The sequence below is a fragment of the Hevea brasiliensis genome, chromosome 7 (assembly GCF_030052815.1).
Source record: "Hevea brasiliensis isolate MT/VB/25A 57/8 chromosome 7, ASM3005281v1, whole genome shotgun sequence".
Classification (NCBI taxonomy): domain Eukaryota; kingdom Viridiplantae; phylum Streptophyta; class Magnoliopsida; order Malpighiales; family Euphorbiaceae; genus Hevea; species Hevea brasiliensis.
The window spans coordinates 72,668,384-72,685,916 of record NC_079499.1 but is presented as its reverse complement, the minus strand read 5'-3'; the positions used below and the strand labels follow the sequence as shown (position 1 = coordinate 72,685,916).

Below are 17,533 nucleotides of genomic sequence, written 5' to 3'. Positions count from 1 at the left end.
TGGGGCTTATTGCACCAAGGCAAATGTTGCATGGGGCATGCTGAACCTAGGCAAATGTTGCATGGGGTATGTAATTGAGAGAAGGAAAATGATGAGTGGATTTTAATGTCTCTTGACATGTGATGTCATGTGACATGTGAGTAGGAGTCAAAAGAGAGAACATGTTTAACATGTAGCAACTTTTTCTCTTAAGTGGAGAATATATTCCCTCACTTACTTTATGATTTTGAAATCCTTAAATATTAGGGATTTGAAATCCCTAATTTCTCCCCACTTTAGGGAATTCCATATCCCTAAAGTATAAAAATTACTAGAAACCCACATGCAAAAGTTATCTTTTAGAGATTTATTTTTCTTCTATACTTTCTCTCAACCTCCATTAAAGAGCCTTTAAGCTTTTCTTTCATAGCCAATTCAAGAGAAATTAGAAGTTGTAACTTTTGAATTGGAAATTGAAGAGATTGTTTCTTTAATTACTCAAGGTAAAATATAGAGAATTAAAAATCCCTTTGTGCCATTCGGTCGACGAAAGAGAGAACATTTCAAGGGGATAGTGGTTTAAGGGTTGGATCGTCTTGATTACTGAGTTCGTGTGGATGGACTAAAGAGTCTACATTTGGAGACCTAGCCATCCGAATTAGGTGATTGAATAGTGATTCAGTGTCCCATCAGGTAAAGTCCTTAAACTTAGTTTAGGTGAATGTTCATTTAGCTTCCAAAATTGCAAAATAAGCTTGATGACTTGTGGTTACAAGTGTTGTAACCTTTGTATTTTGATTAAAGTAGCTTTACATGCAATCTATGCAAAATAAAAATTTTAAAATTTCCGCTGCGCAAGTGTCACTTTCAATATTTGTATTGGTTAGTATCATAAGAATGTGATTTTAAACTACAATGGTATTACATTAATGATTGTGTTATGTTAATGTAAAGTTATGGGATGATGGTGTTATAAATGACGAAATTAGAAGATAATGGCATGATAAATGACGAAGTTGAAAGACAATAATGTTATAACTAGTAAAGTTGAAAGTTAGTCTTATTATATATGGCATAAGAGGGAAGAGAAAAATGCTAACTAAATGCCATATTGAATTTGGTTGAGTTAACATTTAACTGAAAATCGGTGATTAGAGATCAGAGAGATATTGCTGTGTAAAGAAGTTAAAAAATTTATTCATTTTTAAATTGAAGGGCTATGATATTATAATCTTATAAGCTTAAGAGTTATTGAAATTTACCTTAATTCATTTTGCTAGTGAACAATAAAAATATTATATAATGAGAATATAATAATAAAAAGATATTTATAAATTTAATTTTTATTATTTTTTCAATAACATAATAAATCAGGCTAAATTTTATGTAAGAATTTTTTTTTTTGTAATAAAGGATAAAACTCGATTCCAGCAATGAGCACGAGGCATCTAGACGTTATAAAATAAAACCAAGAAAAGGATGCGAAAAAAAAGTCAATGGGAAAGTATGAAAAATTGACCACTTCCTCGGTCCAAGACGGTAGTTCGAGAGCAGACGTCGACTCCACTCCACCTTTTTGTTTATTAAATAAAAAAATCCAAAATTGAGCACCTATAAAAATACCTTATTGGTCAAACCCAAAAGGGAGAAATGTGTCTTTCATTTCCGATTATTGTTAGAATAAATAAATACTCCCATGGTTTTGAGCGCGACGCCATCCAGTTCTCCTCTTCTTCTCCTTTTTTTTCTTATCTTTCCTTTTCCTGGTAAGTAAGCTATAATTTTTGTTTGCTTTCAAGTTTCAACCATTTCTTTTATGTAGATATATAAGTATACGTTATAAAAATCGCAAGATCGCAGTTGCTTTTGGGTTGACCAGAACTGAATCAGGGATAGTTAGGGAACCATGGGAGGGCTTTGCTCCAAGAATTTGGATGCCAAAAACAGACTTTATGGTTATGGTGGGAATTTGAATGGGGATGTTGATTATTATAGTAGCAACAGCAAGAACAAGAGCAAGCCATTGCAAGAATACCAGCAAAATGCGGAGGGCAGTATTTTGGATGGGCCACCGGAGGTTCTGGCTCGGGAAAGCATGGATAAGCGGTCTCAAGACCGCAAGCCCAAGCAGTCAGAGGAAACCTTTTCCTTGGATGATTTTTATGATGGAATTCCTCGCTATCCATCTCTCAGGTCAAGATCCTTGCGGTCTGGGCAGTCTGCGGTTGCCAAGGTAATTCGGTCCCATTCTCCTCTGATTAAACGTTTGGCAATCAGTTTTGGCTTGGTGGTGTTGGAGTTGGCGGCTCTGGGTTTGGGAGCCGCAGTTGTAGTCCAATAAAGAAAGAGTAATGGACTGGAAGGGATAGATGTTTACATATGTCTACTTGCTATAATAGTTACTAAGGATATTGTCACGAAGAAACATGCCTTTTTTTTTTTTGTTTTCCTCTCTAAAATTTTTAAATGTTGTAAAGTTAATTTGAATAATTCTCCTCTGAGAGGGAATAATGTGGTCCTTGCTTTGTTAAATCATCAAAATACCATGCCTGATTGATGAAGATCCTCGATGAGAGTCCAGTTGATTAAGTACCAAGTTTATTTCAAATCCTAATGACTTGTTCATAACCACTAATAATCGTTGTTCATCTTGATGAGTTATCTAAAGCATAACCTGTGATAATGCTACGATACTGTGTAGATTAATTATATCACTTAAAGCTCCTAATAGAATGCTTGTTACGCAGGTTTCAGAGGTTAGTTCACGTTTGGGCTCTCTTGGAATAGGCAAAGCAGTGGAGGTCTTGGACACACTTGGGAGTAGCATGACAAATTTAAACCCCAACAGTGGATTCGCATCTGGTGTGGCAACAAAAGGAAATGAACTTGCAATATTAGCTTTTGAGGTGGCAAACACAATTGTTAAGGGTTCCAGCCTTATGCATTCCCTTTCAAAAAGAAATATAAGACATTTGAAAGAAGTAGTGCTTCCTTCAGAAGGAGTGCAAAATCTAATATCAAATGATATGGGTGAACTCTTGAAGATTGTTGCAGCTGACAAGAGGTGAATGCATATGTAAAATGGCTATGATGATGAATCCATTCATGGATCTTCTTTGAATTAGTTTTGCATATTGTTTCTTTTTCTTCAAAAGGTATCACGGAGAATTTATTAAATTATGTTTACAGGGAGGAGTTGAAAATTTTCTCTGGAGAAGTTGTTCGTTTTGGAAATCGATGTAAAGATACTCAATGGCATAGCTTGGACCGTTATTTTGAGAAGTACATGGCTAGCATTTTATCTGGTTTCACCATTGGATTTATGACACAAGTTTATCATATTTCCTGACCGATTTCTTATTTTGATTTCCAGAATTAGCAGAGATCTTACTCCTCAAAAGCAATTGCAGGAAGAGGCAGATTCTGTAATAGACCTTCTGATGACCTTAGTTCAGCATACAGCTGTAAGTTCCATTATTTTACTTCAGCATTGGGGAGCTCCAAATGGAGGTCAAATGGCCTCTTTGAACTTGATATAAGATTTATTACATAAATAAATAAATGTAGAAGCTTTATAGTAGCATGCATCTAACTGGAATTGAACAAGGTTATTCAGCGCCATATATTTATAAGGACAATTATATTTTATCCATGTGGTGAGGCACATTTTCTCTTGGTCACCTAGTGCTTGTCAAGAGGCATCCCTTAAGAAATAATAAAAAATATTTAATAGTTTTAAGCATTCTTAAAATTTTGTGAAAACAAATAGAAAGACATAGAGTATCATTCAATGTATTTCTTCCAATAAATAATGTAAACTCAAATATTAATGACAAAATAAGCTTTTCAACGCCTTTTAATTAATTATATCATTTATTAATTACTTTAAGATTTGTTAAATTTTTTTTTTAAGATTGATTGAACCATCTATTTTATTATTAATTGATGAAAATGGGTAAACATATAAAAAATAAAAAATCTCATGGCATCACTATAATGTAGAAAAATTAACGTAATACACACACACACACACACACACGCACACACGCCCCTATTGTAATTTGTAATAAGAAAATAGGAAATTATAAACCAATACTAAAACAGAAAGCAAAGCATACTTTCCATAGAAAAAGATCCTTATTGAAAATAAAAAAAAAATCTAAAATAGTATAAACGTTGGAATTCTACTGGATTGTAAATTTCTGCATTAAAGGGATTATAGATTGTAAATCCCTAAATTAAAGGGATTGTATTGTATTTTTTCTTTCCTTGTAGGTATCTTCCTCTTTTGTATTCAGAACTGTATAATATAAATAGGAAGAGTGTATAAGGCAAATGCACATTGAAATTAAAAACTCTTTTCCTTCTCAACATGGTATTAGAGTTCTGCCATTAATATTTGGTGTGAGTTTCCTGCAAACAGTGTTAGGGTTGCTAGGGTAAGATTATAGGAACCAACCACCAAGGAGTTGTTCGACACCACCCTTGCCGGAGGAAAGAGAGTCTTTCGATCGGCCTGTTGTCGGAAAATCTTTGCCGCCGGACATCGTGCGTGGCCGAACATGCCATTACAAGTTCCCCCACCGATCCCACACTCCGTCGTGTATTGCCGTTTCTGGGGTTTTTTTTCAGCCGATTTCAAGGTTTTTTTAAGCCGATTTCTTCTCCAACAATCTCCCTAGGTCTTTGCGCTTCTACCTAGCTGGTTTCTCACCTTGGTTTGCACTTTTGATTTTTGGGTTTACTTTTTCCCTCTCTATTGCTGCTGCTTTGACTTTTTTGTTGCTTCGTTTCCTCTTTTTTTGCCCTAATTCTTTAATATGGCTGATGGAAAAAGGAATTTATTGAAACAAAGATGAGCCTTATGAGTGATAACCCCTCGTTACAAATTGGCCTTGTAAAGCTTGATGGTACTCATTATCTTGCACGGTCGAGATCTTGTTTGCTGTTTATTCAGGCTAGAGGGCTCTAGGGATATATCACTGGAGACAAAACCAAACGTGAAGCAAGTGTTTCTACTTATAGCTAGTGGGAATCAGAGAATTCCCTAGTGATGTCTTGGATAATTAATTCAATACAACCACAAATAGACTGGGGATATTTGCTTCTGGATAATGGTGCTGGCATTTGAAATGTTGTATCTCAAACTTATTACCAAATGGGCAATGATGCACAAATCTATGAGCTACGGAACAAGGTTCATAACATGAAACAAGGTGAGATGACCATTGCTCAGTACTTTGTTAAATTAAGTGGTTTGTGGGAGGAACTAGACTATTACCAAGGCTGCAAGCCATTTGTACTCTGATGCTATTAAATTCCAAAAATGAATTGACAAAGAACGGATTTATGACTTTCTTGTTGGATTAAACATAGATTCTGATTAGATTCTGATCCAAGTGCTTAGTAAGGATCCCATGCCTTTCCTAAGGCAAACTTATTCTTATGTATAGTAGGAGGAAAGCAGGAGAAGTGTCATGATCTACTCTTTACGTAGTGGCAAGGTAGGGTTAGTAGTTGCTTCCTTCCGAGAACAGTAACATAGTCCATCGGATAAGGATCATTTACACTGTGATTATTGTGGAAAATCAAGACATACTAAAGAACATTGTTGGAAGCTACATAGTCGCCCATGAAGAAAGACTACAAGCAAGACTACAAGCAAATGTTTCTGAGACAGTGGATCTTTCTGAAAACAATTCTTCTGCTGCCACCACTGGAATCCTCTCCGATGAATAAGTACAATCCCTGAGGCGTTTGCTATCACAGCTAGAATCTCAAATTGCCAAAGTTGCCTCTTCTAATTTTATTAAATCAGGTAATGTTTTTATGCTGATCTTGAAAAATCTCCTTGGGTTATAGATTTTGGAGCAAACAAGCACATGACAAGCTCTTCAAATAAATTTACAACCTATTCCTCATATTCAACAAAAAAAAAGTCCGCATAGTGGATGAATCCTTAGCCAATATCTTTGGAACAGGTTCTGTTGAATGCACTGCTACTATAAATCTTGCTTCAGTTTTGCATGTGCCTAGTTTTCCTATTAATCTCTTAATTTCTTATTTGTTAGCTCCATTACTAAAGCCCTTAATTGCAAAGTTGAATTTTTTCCTAGCCATTGTGTGTTTCAGGAACTGAAAATAGGGAGAATAATTGGCAGTGGTAGATTGCAATATGGTTTGTATTCGCTATATGATAGTAATTATTTCTCAAACCCAAAGCTTTGGTGGGAAATTCAATAAGAGCTGATCAGGAGATCATTCAATGGCATAGGAGATTAGGACATCCTTCTTTTTGAACCTTAGAAAGGTTATATCCCATTTTGTTTAGACAATGCAAATCAGTGTTGGTTTGTGATGCTTGTGAACTTGTCAAACACACAAGGAATTCTTATCTTTCAATAAATAATAAATCTTTGGTTCTTTTTATGACTATCCATTATGATGTATGGGGTCCTGCTCAAATAATCTCTTTATCTGATTATAGATGATTTGTCACTTTTATTTACTTTGCACTGGATTGACTTGGGTTTATTTGATGAGATCTAAAGATGAAGTTTTTTTTTTTCTTGTTATTTGTAATTTCATAAAATGATTTGCACCTAGTTTAATGCAAGGTCAAAATTTTAAGAACTGACAATGGGATAGAGTATATGAATAAAGTCTTTCATTTTTATTTAGAGTCTCATGGAATCCTACATCAAACTAGTTGTGTGAATACAATTGCACAAAATGGAGTATCTAAAAGGAAAAATTGGCATTTACTTGAAGTAGCTTGATCACTCATGTTTACAATGAACCTTCCCACATCATATTGGGGGGATGCTATTCTTATTGCAGCATATCTTATTAATCGAATGCCTCTTCTCACATTAAACTTTAAGAGTCCTCTGGAAGTTCTTAAGGGTCAGAATTCATATATTGTTCTTTTAAAGGTTGAAGGGTGTGTTTGCTTTGTTCATAGATCAAATGTTGGGAAACTAGAACCTAGGGCTCAAAAATGTGTGTTTGTGGATTATTCTAGCACTCAAAAGGATTATAAGTGTTATCATCCTCCCTCTAGGAAATATTTGTTAATATGGATGTTACTTTTAGGGAATATGAACCTCATTTCCAACCACCTCTTGAGGGGGAGCATAATAAGGAAGAGGTATTTATTTTACCTTTCTAGGGGGAGATTTTTTTTGAACCCAATCATAGCATTGAGGATAAGGATGAGGACCAACCATCATCATCAGTTCCTCAACTTTTAACCTGAAACTACAGGAAGATTGAATAGATTGGATTTAAGAACGTATACCTGTCAGAATAAGACAGATACAGTCATTAAACATGATATGACTGATCAGTCAGAGCCTCTGGATCCAGCTCATGAACATTTTGAGCTTGGAGAATTATGTAGTGAGTCTCCTTTTTTTGATACTCCTTCTTGAGGGTGAGCACTATTCGGTTTGAACCAAATAAATCAAACCGAACTGCCTTAATTCGGCAATTCGATTTGGTTTTTAAGATAATTTGGTTCGGTTCTATTTTATATTCTAAAAATTTCAGTTATTTCGGTTCATTTTGATTTTAGAGAGTATAATCAATTGAACCGAACCGAACTGAATTGCTTTATTAATTTTTAAATTGATTTATTTTTATAGAAAATTTATGAATTATATGTAATTTTATATATATAAATTATTTAATTTCATTGATTAATAGTTATTAGATTCAAATTAAGGTCAAAATCATACCAAATAACTTGAAAATCAAGTCTAAATTAAAAAACCCTTAAAAACTCAAAATCGATCGGTTCAAACCGAACCGAATTGAAATAGAGCGGTTCGGTTCGATTCGGTTGTTCATTTATTTTGATTTGTAATTCGGTTAACTCGGTTTTGATGATTCAGTTCGGTTCGAACAGAATGTTGGGCCCTACTCCTTCAATACTTTTGTTGATGACCTTAATATACCCATTGCTTTTAGAAAAGGAGTTAGGACTTACACTAAACATTCTATATCCAAGTTTGTTTCCTATGATTCTTTGTCTCCTTCCTATAGAGCTTTTGTCTTGTTTATTTTTTCAATTTTTATCCCACAGGAATGGAAGGAAGCATAACTTAATCCAAATTGGAAGGCAGCTATGGTAAAAGGGAAGAAGGCTGTGGCAAAAAATGAGATATGAGATCTTGTTACTCTTATTCTGGGGAAGAAACTGGTTGGATGCAAATGGGTGTTCACTGTAAAGTATAAAGTAGATGATTCAATTGAAAGATGTAAGGTCAGGTTAGTGGCAAAAGGATTTACTCAGTCATATGGGTGGATTATCAAGAGACTTTTGCACCTGTTGCTAAAATGAATACAATCAGGATTTTGCTATCATGTGCTGCAAACCTTGAATGGGACCTACAATAATTTGATGTGAAGAATGTTTTTTTGCATGGAGATTTGAAAGAAAAAGTGTATATGGATATCCCTCCGGGGTTTGAGGGTGAAAAGACCAAAGGAAAAGCCTGTAGATTGAAAAAGGCACTATATGGCTTGAAGTAGTCACCAAGAGCATGGATTTAGTAAGGCTATGATTTCCTTTGGATTCTATCAAAGTAATGCCGATCATACCCTATTCATGAAACACCATGGAGGTAAGATCACACTACTCATTGTTTATGTTGATGATATAGTGGTGACAGGAGATGACAAGGAGGAGATTGCTCATCTAAAGGAGCGATTGGCTCAAGAATTTGAGATTAAAGACTTAGGTAGATTAAGGTACTTCCTTGGAATAGAAGTTGCCAGATCAGACAAAAGGATTTTTATTTCTCAAAGGAAGTATATATTAGACCTCTTAGATGAGACAGGCATGTTGGGCTGTAAACTGGCAAACTCTCCTGTTGAAGCTAATTACAAGCTACAAGCTGGAATTAGGGAGATAGTTGACATAGGAAGATATTGGAGGTTAGTTTGGAGATTGATTTATCTCTTTCATAGTAGACTAGACATAGCCTATGTTGTAAGCCTGGTGAGTAAGTATATGCATAATACTCGAAAACCTCACTTAGAAGCTATCTTTTGTATTTTGAGGTATTTAAAATCTGCACCTGGAAAGGGACTTTTTTTTTAAAAGCATGACCATTTCCAAATGAAAGTCTTTACAGATGCAGATTGGACTGGATCTTTTGATGATAGGAGATTAACATCAGGCTATTGCACCTTTATTGGCGGCAATTTAGTCACTTGAAAAGTAAGAAGTAGATTGTAACAACAAGATCTAGTGCAGAGGCAAAATATAGAGCCATGGCACAGGATATATATGAGCTATAATGGTTGCGGAAATTGATGAAGGAAATGCAATTATTAGAAACAAACAATTTGTCCTTATTTTGCGACAACAAAGCTGCTATTAGTATAATTCATAACCCAGTTTAACATGATCGGATCAAACATGTAGAGATTGATTGGCACTTTATAAAGGAGAAAATAGTTGATGGGTCTTTAAGTGTCTCTTATGTGACTTCCAAAGAACAAGTGGCTGATATGTTTATTAAATGTTTGAACAATAAGATATTTGATACTTTACTTTGTAAGTTGGGCATGTGTAACATACATAAACCAACTTGAGGGAGAGTGTCGGAATCCTATTAGATTAATCCCTAAATTAAAGGGATTGTATTATATTGTATTTCTTCTTTCCTTCTTGTAGGTATCTTCCTCTTTTGTATTGAGGATTATTATATATAAATAGGAAGAGTGTATGAGGCAAATACACACTGAAATAAAAAACTCTTTTCCTTCTCCAAAAAAAAAAAAAAAAAAATCCTAAATCTTTTATACAAGAAATTTGCAAGAGAAAAAAAATCTGAATTTCATAGTCTAGAATTAAATGAAAATAATCCTTCATTTGTTTTTCCTTGACTGAAACAAGCCATTACTTTCTACAAATGTGAAGTTTTTGTGTATTATTATTATTTTTTGAGAAATGTGTGGACTTTTAATGTTGAATTATATAATTATGGATTTAGAGAAGAATATAGTTTGAAGGTGAAAACTATAAATATACATTTTCTTGTGTTTTAGGAGCTTTACCATGAATTGCAAGTTTTGGACAAAATTGAGCAAGAATATCAGCGTAAACGCCAAGATGATAATGTAGGTGCTGGTCAAAAAGGTAACTTCCTTATAACTCATTTACAAAATGTTTGACCATTGCTCTTGATTTAATCTACCTATATCCATGTTTCATAGAAGATTGTTGTATGATTAGAAACACAATATATTGAAAAACCTAAGATGTATATGGCATTATTTTGAGAAGTGAGTTGTTTTTCTAGAAATAAACAAGTTATTGAATTTTTCAATGCTAAAAGATCTATATAAATATTGGTCATAGTTGTTAAAGGTGCACTTGAGGTGTAACATGGGCACAATGCGTAAGAGGTGCAATACTTAGCACCCTAATTTTGAAAGGTGGGCAACCATTAACAGGATTGCTTAGGAATGGTAACGGGTTTGGTATATTCAAGTACCTAACCCAATTGAACTCTATTGAGACAGATTTGGATGATATATAATTGGGTTTGTATGGATTTCGGTTTAGAAAATAATATTCGTGTTGGGTTCAGGTTTTTTATTGAGAAAGAAGAGAATAAGAGAATTATAGAGCTTGATTATTTTCTCAAGCCAATTGGGATTTATATAGCTTTACAGAATATTACAATATAGGAATATATAGATTCTAGGCTATTTTACATATCCTAAAAATAATAATTACAAGATTACAACAACTAATTAGGAAGATTAGCATGTGAGTTAAGGCAAAAATCCAAACAAATCAAGTCAAATATCTCAACATTCCCCCTTAAGTTGGAGCGTACATGTCGTATGCTCTAAGCTTGTTACAATGTATTCAATCCGTGGTCCTCTAAGGGATTTAGTAAGAACATCTGCTAACTGGTTATTTGAATTAATAAAAATGGTGGCAATATGCCCTGATTCAATCTTCTGTCTAATAAAGCGGCAATCTACCTCTCTATGTTTCGTTCTTTCGTGAAAAACTGGGTTATAGGCAATATTGAGGGCTGCTTGAATGTCACATATTAACTTCATTTGACTATTTTCCCTATATTTCAACTCTTGAAGAAGTTGTTTTACACGGATAAGTTCACATGTTGCCAAGGCCATAGCTTGATACTCTGCTTTTGCACTTGACCTGGCAACCACATCCTACTTTTTTCTCTTATAGAATATTAAATTCCTTCCAATAATGATATAGTATCTTGAAGTTGATTGTTTATCTGAAGGAGAACTTGCCCAATCTGCATCTGAATAACTATAATTTGTGAGTGACCTTTGTTTTCATATAACAGGCCTTGCACTGGAGTTGTTTTGATGTACTTGAGATTGCGCACAACTGCATCCCAGTGACTACTAGACGGTGCCTGGAGGAACTGGCTAGCCACATTCACGGCGAAGGAAATGTCTAAGCATGTGATTGTGAGATAGTTGAGTTTTTCGACTAGCCTTTGGTATCTACTAGGGTCTTCCAATGGGCCCCCTTGTCTAGGAACGAGTTTAACGTTCGGATCCATAGGAGTGTCCACATATCTACAGCCTATCATGCTAGTCTCTTCTAGCATATCTAAAACATATTTCCTTTGAGAAATAGAGATACCTATCTTGGATTGTACCACCTCAATCCCTGAAAAGTACTTCAACTTCCCTAAGTCCTTGGTCTGGAAGTGACTTAGTAAATGCTAAGTTGAGAGATCCTATCGTGATCATTTCCTGTGATAACAATGTAATCAATATAAACCACCAAATAAGTGCATCTATTATGGTCATCATGTTGGAAAAACATAGAATGATCAACTTCAGTCCTAGACATTCCAAATTGTTAGACTACATTACTGAATCGTCTAAATCATGCTCTCGGGATTACTTTAAACCATACAGTGATTGTCATAGATGACATAATAAGCCAGACTTCTCCCTGAACAACAAACCCTGGTGGTTGCTTTTTATATATTTCCTTGGCTAGTTCACCATGTAAAAAGGTATTTTTAATATCCAATTGATAGTGTTCAGTGATTAATTGTAGCTAATGAAATGGGTAGTCGAACCGAGGCAATCTTAGCCACTGGAGAGAAAGTATCACTATAGTCAAGCCCAAAGATCTACGTATATCCTTTGGCAACAAGATGAGCTTTAAGCTTATCAATTTTTTCGTTAGGACCCACCTTAACTGTAAAAATCCATCGACATCCAACAATAGATTTATCTAGTGGTAAAAGTACCAAGTCTCATTTGTATGGAGCATAGTCATCTCCTCAATCATTGCATCTCGCCACCCTGGATGGTCCAATGCTTCTCTAACCTTCTTTGGTATTGTTGGAATCTCAATCCCTACATTAAAGGAATTATTATTTCTTTGTTCTTACATACATCTTGCTTCTTATTTATATTAGTTTCCATTAAATTAGGTTTCCTTGTAAAGTTAGGAATCTTGTATATAAATAGGCATATGTACAAAGTCACTGATACCTAAGAATGTACAAATTTTTCTCTCAATCTATTGTTTCAAATCAACATGATGGCGGAGCTTTTGATTCATTAAGGCGGGCTTTAGTACCATTCATGTGCATTGTTAACACGTACTGCTCATATGCACTATTTACAGGTACAGTTCATTGGCACAGTTCACGTTACTGTTCACAGTTTCAGCTTTTTTCAACTGTTCCTCATGTGTTGTGTCTCTGACCAGCCCAAACCCATGACTCGATTCTCACTTTTCTACCTTTGTTATCTTACACAGTAATTTCTCTCCTTGATCCTTTTGTTATTTTTCACTTTGGTTCTTAGGGTCCTGTACTTTGAGATCGCTAAAGGGGAAAAAAAAATGATAATCCCTCTCTACAAATCAGTCCTATAAAGCTTGATGGAACCCTTGATGGAATCAATTATCTTGCTTGGTCAGGATCTTATCTTTTGTTCATTGAAGCTAGAGGATTGCAGGGATATGTCACCGAAGATAAGTGAAAATCAGAGACCCTTAGTTCTACCTACAATTAGTGGAAATCAGAAAACTCTCTGATAATGTCTTGGCTCATTAATTCTATGCAATTTTAAATAGCTCGTGGATATTTGTTATTGGGAAGTGTAGCAGCCATTTGGAATGCTGTTTCTTAGACCTATTCTTAAGTAGGTAATGATGCATAGGTTTATGAGCTAAGAAATAAAGTTCATGGCACAAAATAGGGTAAGATGACTATTGCTCAGTATTTTGCTGAGTTGACTGGCTTATGGCAGGAGCTGGATTATTATCAAGACTTTCAAGCTACATGTGCTGGTGATGTTGCAAAAGTTTAGAAATTGGTTGAGAAAAAATGAATTTATGATTTTCTAGGCAATTTACCAAAGGGAGGCGACTGGAAAAAAAATACCAAAAGGGAGTGACTTCAAAAATATTTACCAAAAGGGCGTGTTTTAGTTGACTTAGAGGAGAAAGAGAGCTGGTCGCTAGTATAGGTAGGGACCAGTAAATAAAAATAAAAAAAAAATACAATTGATGAACAAGTAGCTGGACGCTACTTAAAGTAGCGTTTAGTTATTAGATGCTACTCTAAGAGGCGTCCAATTACTTTTTTGTCCTTAAAAATATGTATTAATTACTTTAAGGTCCTTAAAAAAATTTTTTAATTACAAAATAATTCATATATTTTACAAAATAAATCCTAAATATTATAACTATTTACAAATAAGCCCTTATATTTTTATAATTAATAAACATGTAAGGATTAATTTGTAAAATCAAAATATTATTATTTATTATATATAAAAAATTTGAAAATTGTACATAAAATTAATAACTATATAATATAAAAAAATTTAAAAATATTGATATTATTTATATACAAAGAAGCATAAATAGTGTATACATATTTTAAATAAATTTAAAAATAATGTATACATATTTTAAATATAGTTTCAATGTTTAATATTTTGATTTTTTTAAATATTAAATATTAAAAAAATCAAAATATTAAATATTAAAACTATATTTAAAATATGTATACATTATTTTTATTATTTTGTTTATTTTGATTTTTTTAATTTCATATTTCACAAATATTAATTTAATATTTATAAATTATTTTATTTATTTTTAAATAATTTATTTCAGCAATTATTTATTCATATTTTTCATTAATTTATATTAATAATATTTATCATAATTTAATATTTTGTTAAATTAATAAATACTAAATAATACCATTTTTTAATATAATTTATTCACTATACTAATTTTATTAATTTGCTAAATAAATATTAATGATTCTTTGCATATAAATTATATTAATATTTTTAAATTTTTTTATATTATATAGTTATTAATTTTATGTACAATTATCAAATTTTTTATATACAATAAATAATAAATTTTTAATTTTACAAATTAATCCTTATATGTTTATTAATTATAAAAATATAAGGGCTTATTTGTAACTAGTTATAATATTTAGGATTATTTTATAAAATATATGGATTATTTTGTAATTAAAATTTTTTTAAGGACCTTAAAGTAATTAATACATATTTTTAAGGACAAAAAAGTAATTGAAAGCTTCTTAGAGCAGCGTCTAATAGCCAAACGCTACTTTAAGAAGCGTCCAACTATTTTTTCAACAATTGTACTTTTTTTTTAATTTTTTATTTGTTGGTCGTAACCTATAATAGCGTCTAGCTTTCTCTCTCTCCTCCACGTCAGCTAAAACACCCTCTTTTGGTGAATATTTTTGAAGTCACCCCCCTTTTGGTAAATTTTTTTTCCAGTCACCTCCCTTTGGTAAATTGCCCTGATTTTCTTGTTCGACTAAACCTAGAATATAATCAGATTTGGGTCCAAGTACTTAGTAAGGATCCTCTATCTCTTTAAGGCAAACTTATTCTTGTGTTCAACAAGTGGAAAGCAGAAGTGTCATGGTGCATGCTACATCCATTAACAAGTTAGGGCTTGTAGCTACTGCATCTAAAGAACAATCACATTGTTCTAGTCTATTAGACACGGATCATTTGCATTGTAACTACTGTGGAAAATCTTGCCATAGCAAGGAATACTATTGGAAACTTCATGGTCGCCCAATCAAGAGGCATGGAGGAAAAAGAATGGGCTCAGTAAGGCCATAGGCAAATGTATCCAATACAGTGGAGTTTTCTGAGGATAAAGCTACAACTAGAATTCTTTCTAATGAGGAAGTATAATCCCTAAGACTTTTGCTGTCACAGCTGGAATCTCAGTAAGCCACAGTTGCCTCTTTCAACTTTGTCTTACCAATCTTGAAAACAATTTTTGGATTATAGATTCAGGATCTAACTAACACATGACAAGCTCTTCTAATAAATTCAGAACCTATTAACCTTGTTCAGGAAAAGAAAAAGTTCACATCGTGGATGGATCCCTAACCAGTATTTTAAGAAAAGGTTCTGTTAAATGTAATTCTATTTTGAATCTCACCTGAGTTTTACATGTGCCTACTTTTCCTATGATTCTCTTATATGGTAGCTCCATTACAAAACACTTAACTGTAAAATTTCATTCTTTCCTACTCATTGTATATTTAAGGAATTGAACACGGAGAGAACGATTGGCAGTGGTAAACTGCAAGATGGTCTATATCTCCTGGATGACTGTGGTGTTTTCTCAACTCCTAGTACAAACTAAGTTTTGTTAGGACAATCTGTAAATGCTGACCAAGAGATTCTTTAGTAGCATAAGAGATCATGACATTCTTCTTTTCAAACTTTAGAGAGGTTATATCCCATTTTGTTTAAAAAATGTAAGTTGGAAAGTTTAGTTTTTGATGCTTGTGAACTAGCCAAACACAAAAGACAATCTTATCCTGCAATAAATAATAGTATCAATTCCTTTCATGACTATTCATTCTGATGTGTGGAGACCTACCCAAACTGTCTTTAGTTGGATATAGATGGTCTATTACCTTTATTGATTGTTGTACTAGACTAACTTAAGTTTTCCCAATGAAAACAAAGAGTGAGGTTTTTTATTGTTTTTAGCAATTTCATAAAATGATCTGTACTCAATTTGGGGTTTAAATAAAAAATCTTAAGAATTGAGAATGGTACATAATATATGAATAGACTGTTTTAGACTTACTTGGAGTCACATGGTATTTTACATCCAACCATCTGTGTTAACACTAATGCACAAAATGGGGTGTCTGAAAAGAAAAATAGACATTTGCTTGAGGTAGCTCAAGCTCTCATGTTTAATATGAACCTTCCTACACCTTATTGGGGAGATGCTATTTTGTCTACAGCCTATCTGATTAATAGAATGCCTCTTAGAACTCTAGATTTTAAAAGTCCTTTAGAAGTTTTGCAGGGGAAAAACCCTTATACTGTTCCACCTAAAGTGTTTGATTGTGTATGCTTTGTTCATAAGACTAATGTTGGGAAATTAGAACCTTGAGCTCTTAAATGTGTTTTTGTTAGATATTTTTGTACTCAAAAAGGGTATAGATGTTATCATCCACCTTTGAGAAAGTATTATGTAAGTATGGATGTTACTTTTAGGGAATTTGAGTCTTTTTTCCAAACACCTGTTCATTTGGAGAATAAGAGGGAAGAAGTGTTTGTTCCCCCATCTTCTTTCCTTCCAATTCTTCAAGGTGAGAGTAATGATTTCAGGATGAATCACCTCAACAGGTTCAAAATGGATCACCTCAGCCTAGAGAGAGATTAAATAGGTTGGATTTGAGAACCTACACTCGTCGGAACAGAATGGATGAGGCCATTGAGCATGATACTCTTGATCAATTAGAATTCTTGGATTCAAATCCTGGACATCCTAAGGTATATAATGAGTCTCCTTATATTGCCAGTTCTAATCCTGATTCTGATCTTGATGTCCCTATTGCCTTAAGAAAAGGAGTCAGTGCTTGTACGAAGCACCCCATTTCTAATTATGTGTCTTATGACTCATTATCCCCATCCTATAGAGCCTTTGTGTTGTCTGTTTCTTCTATTTTTATTCTACAAGATTGGAAGGAAGTATATGTTGATTCAAAATGGAAGACTGTTATGGTCGAGGAGATGAAGACTTTGCCGAAGAATGGGACATGGGATCTTGTTACTTTCCTTGATGGAAAAAAAAAACCAGTTGGATGCAAGTGGGTGTTAACTATCAAGCACGAAGCAGATGGCTCAATTGAGAGATACAAAGCCTGATTGGTAGCAAAGGGATTCACACAGACATATGGAGTAGATTATTAGGACACATTTGCCCCTGTTGCAAAAATGAACACCATCAAGATTTTATTGTCTTGTGCGGCAAATTTTGATTGGAATGTACAACAATTTGATGTCAAAAATGCATTTTTGCATGGAGACTTAGAGGAAGAAGTGCATGTGGAAATACCTTCAGAATTCGATGATGAAAAAACCAAAAGGAAGGTTTCTAGATTGAACAAGGCTTTGTATAGCCTAAAGCAATATCCTAGGGCATGGTTTGACAGATTTAACAAGGATGTGATCTCCTTTGACTTTTTTCAGAGTA

At 33.6% G+C, this 17,533-nt stretch overlaps 1 protein-coding gene across 4 annotated transcripts in view; it reads left to right on the top strand.

Moving 5' to 3' along the window:
- The first annotated feature begins 1,593 nt into the window (after nucleotides 1-1,593).
- Nucleotides 1,594-17,533, top strand: part of LOC110656947 (protein PSK SIMULATOR 1) — a 66,085-nt gene continuing 50,145 nt past the window's right edge. Inside the window, exons 1-6 of one of the 4 annotated variants that reach the window (XM_021813953.2) lie at nucleotides 1,594-1,745; nucleotides 1,833-2,212; nucleotides 2,727-3,043; nucleotides 3,169-3,261; nucleotides 3,353-3,443; nucleotides 10,039-10,129. In XM_021813953.2, the coding sequence (XP_021669645.2) occupies nucleotides 1,886-2,212; nucleotides 2,727-3,043; nucleotides 3,169-3,261; nucleotides 3,353-3,443; nucleotides 10,039-10,129 (919 nt within the window). In that variant the 5' untranslated portion in view covers nucleotides 1,594-1,745; nucleotides 1,833-1,885. Of the gene's footprint in view, nucleotides 2,213-2,726; nucleotides 3,044-3,168; nucleotides 3,262-3,352; nucleotides 3,444-10,038; nucleotides 10,130-17,533 lie in introns of all 4 variants that reach the window. The other 3 variants (XM_021813955.2, XM_021813956.2, XM_021813954.2) reach the window with 3 other exon arrangements.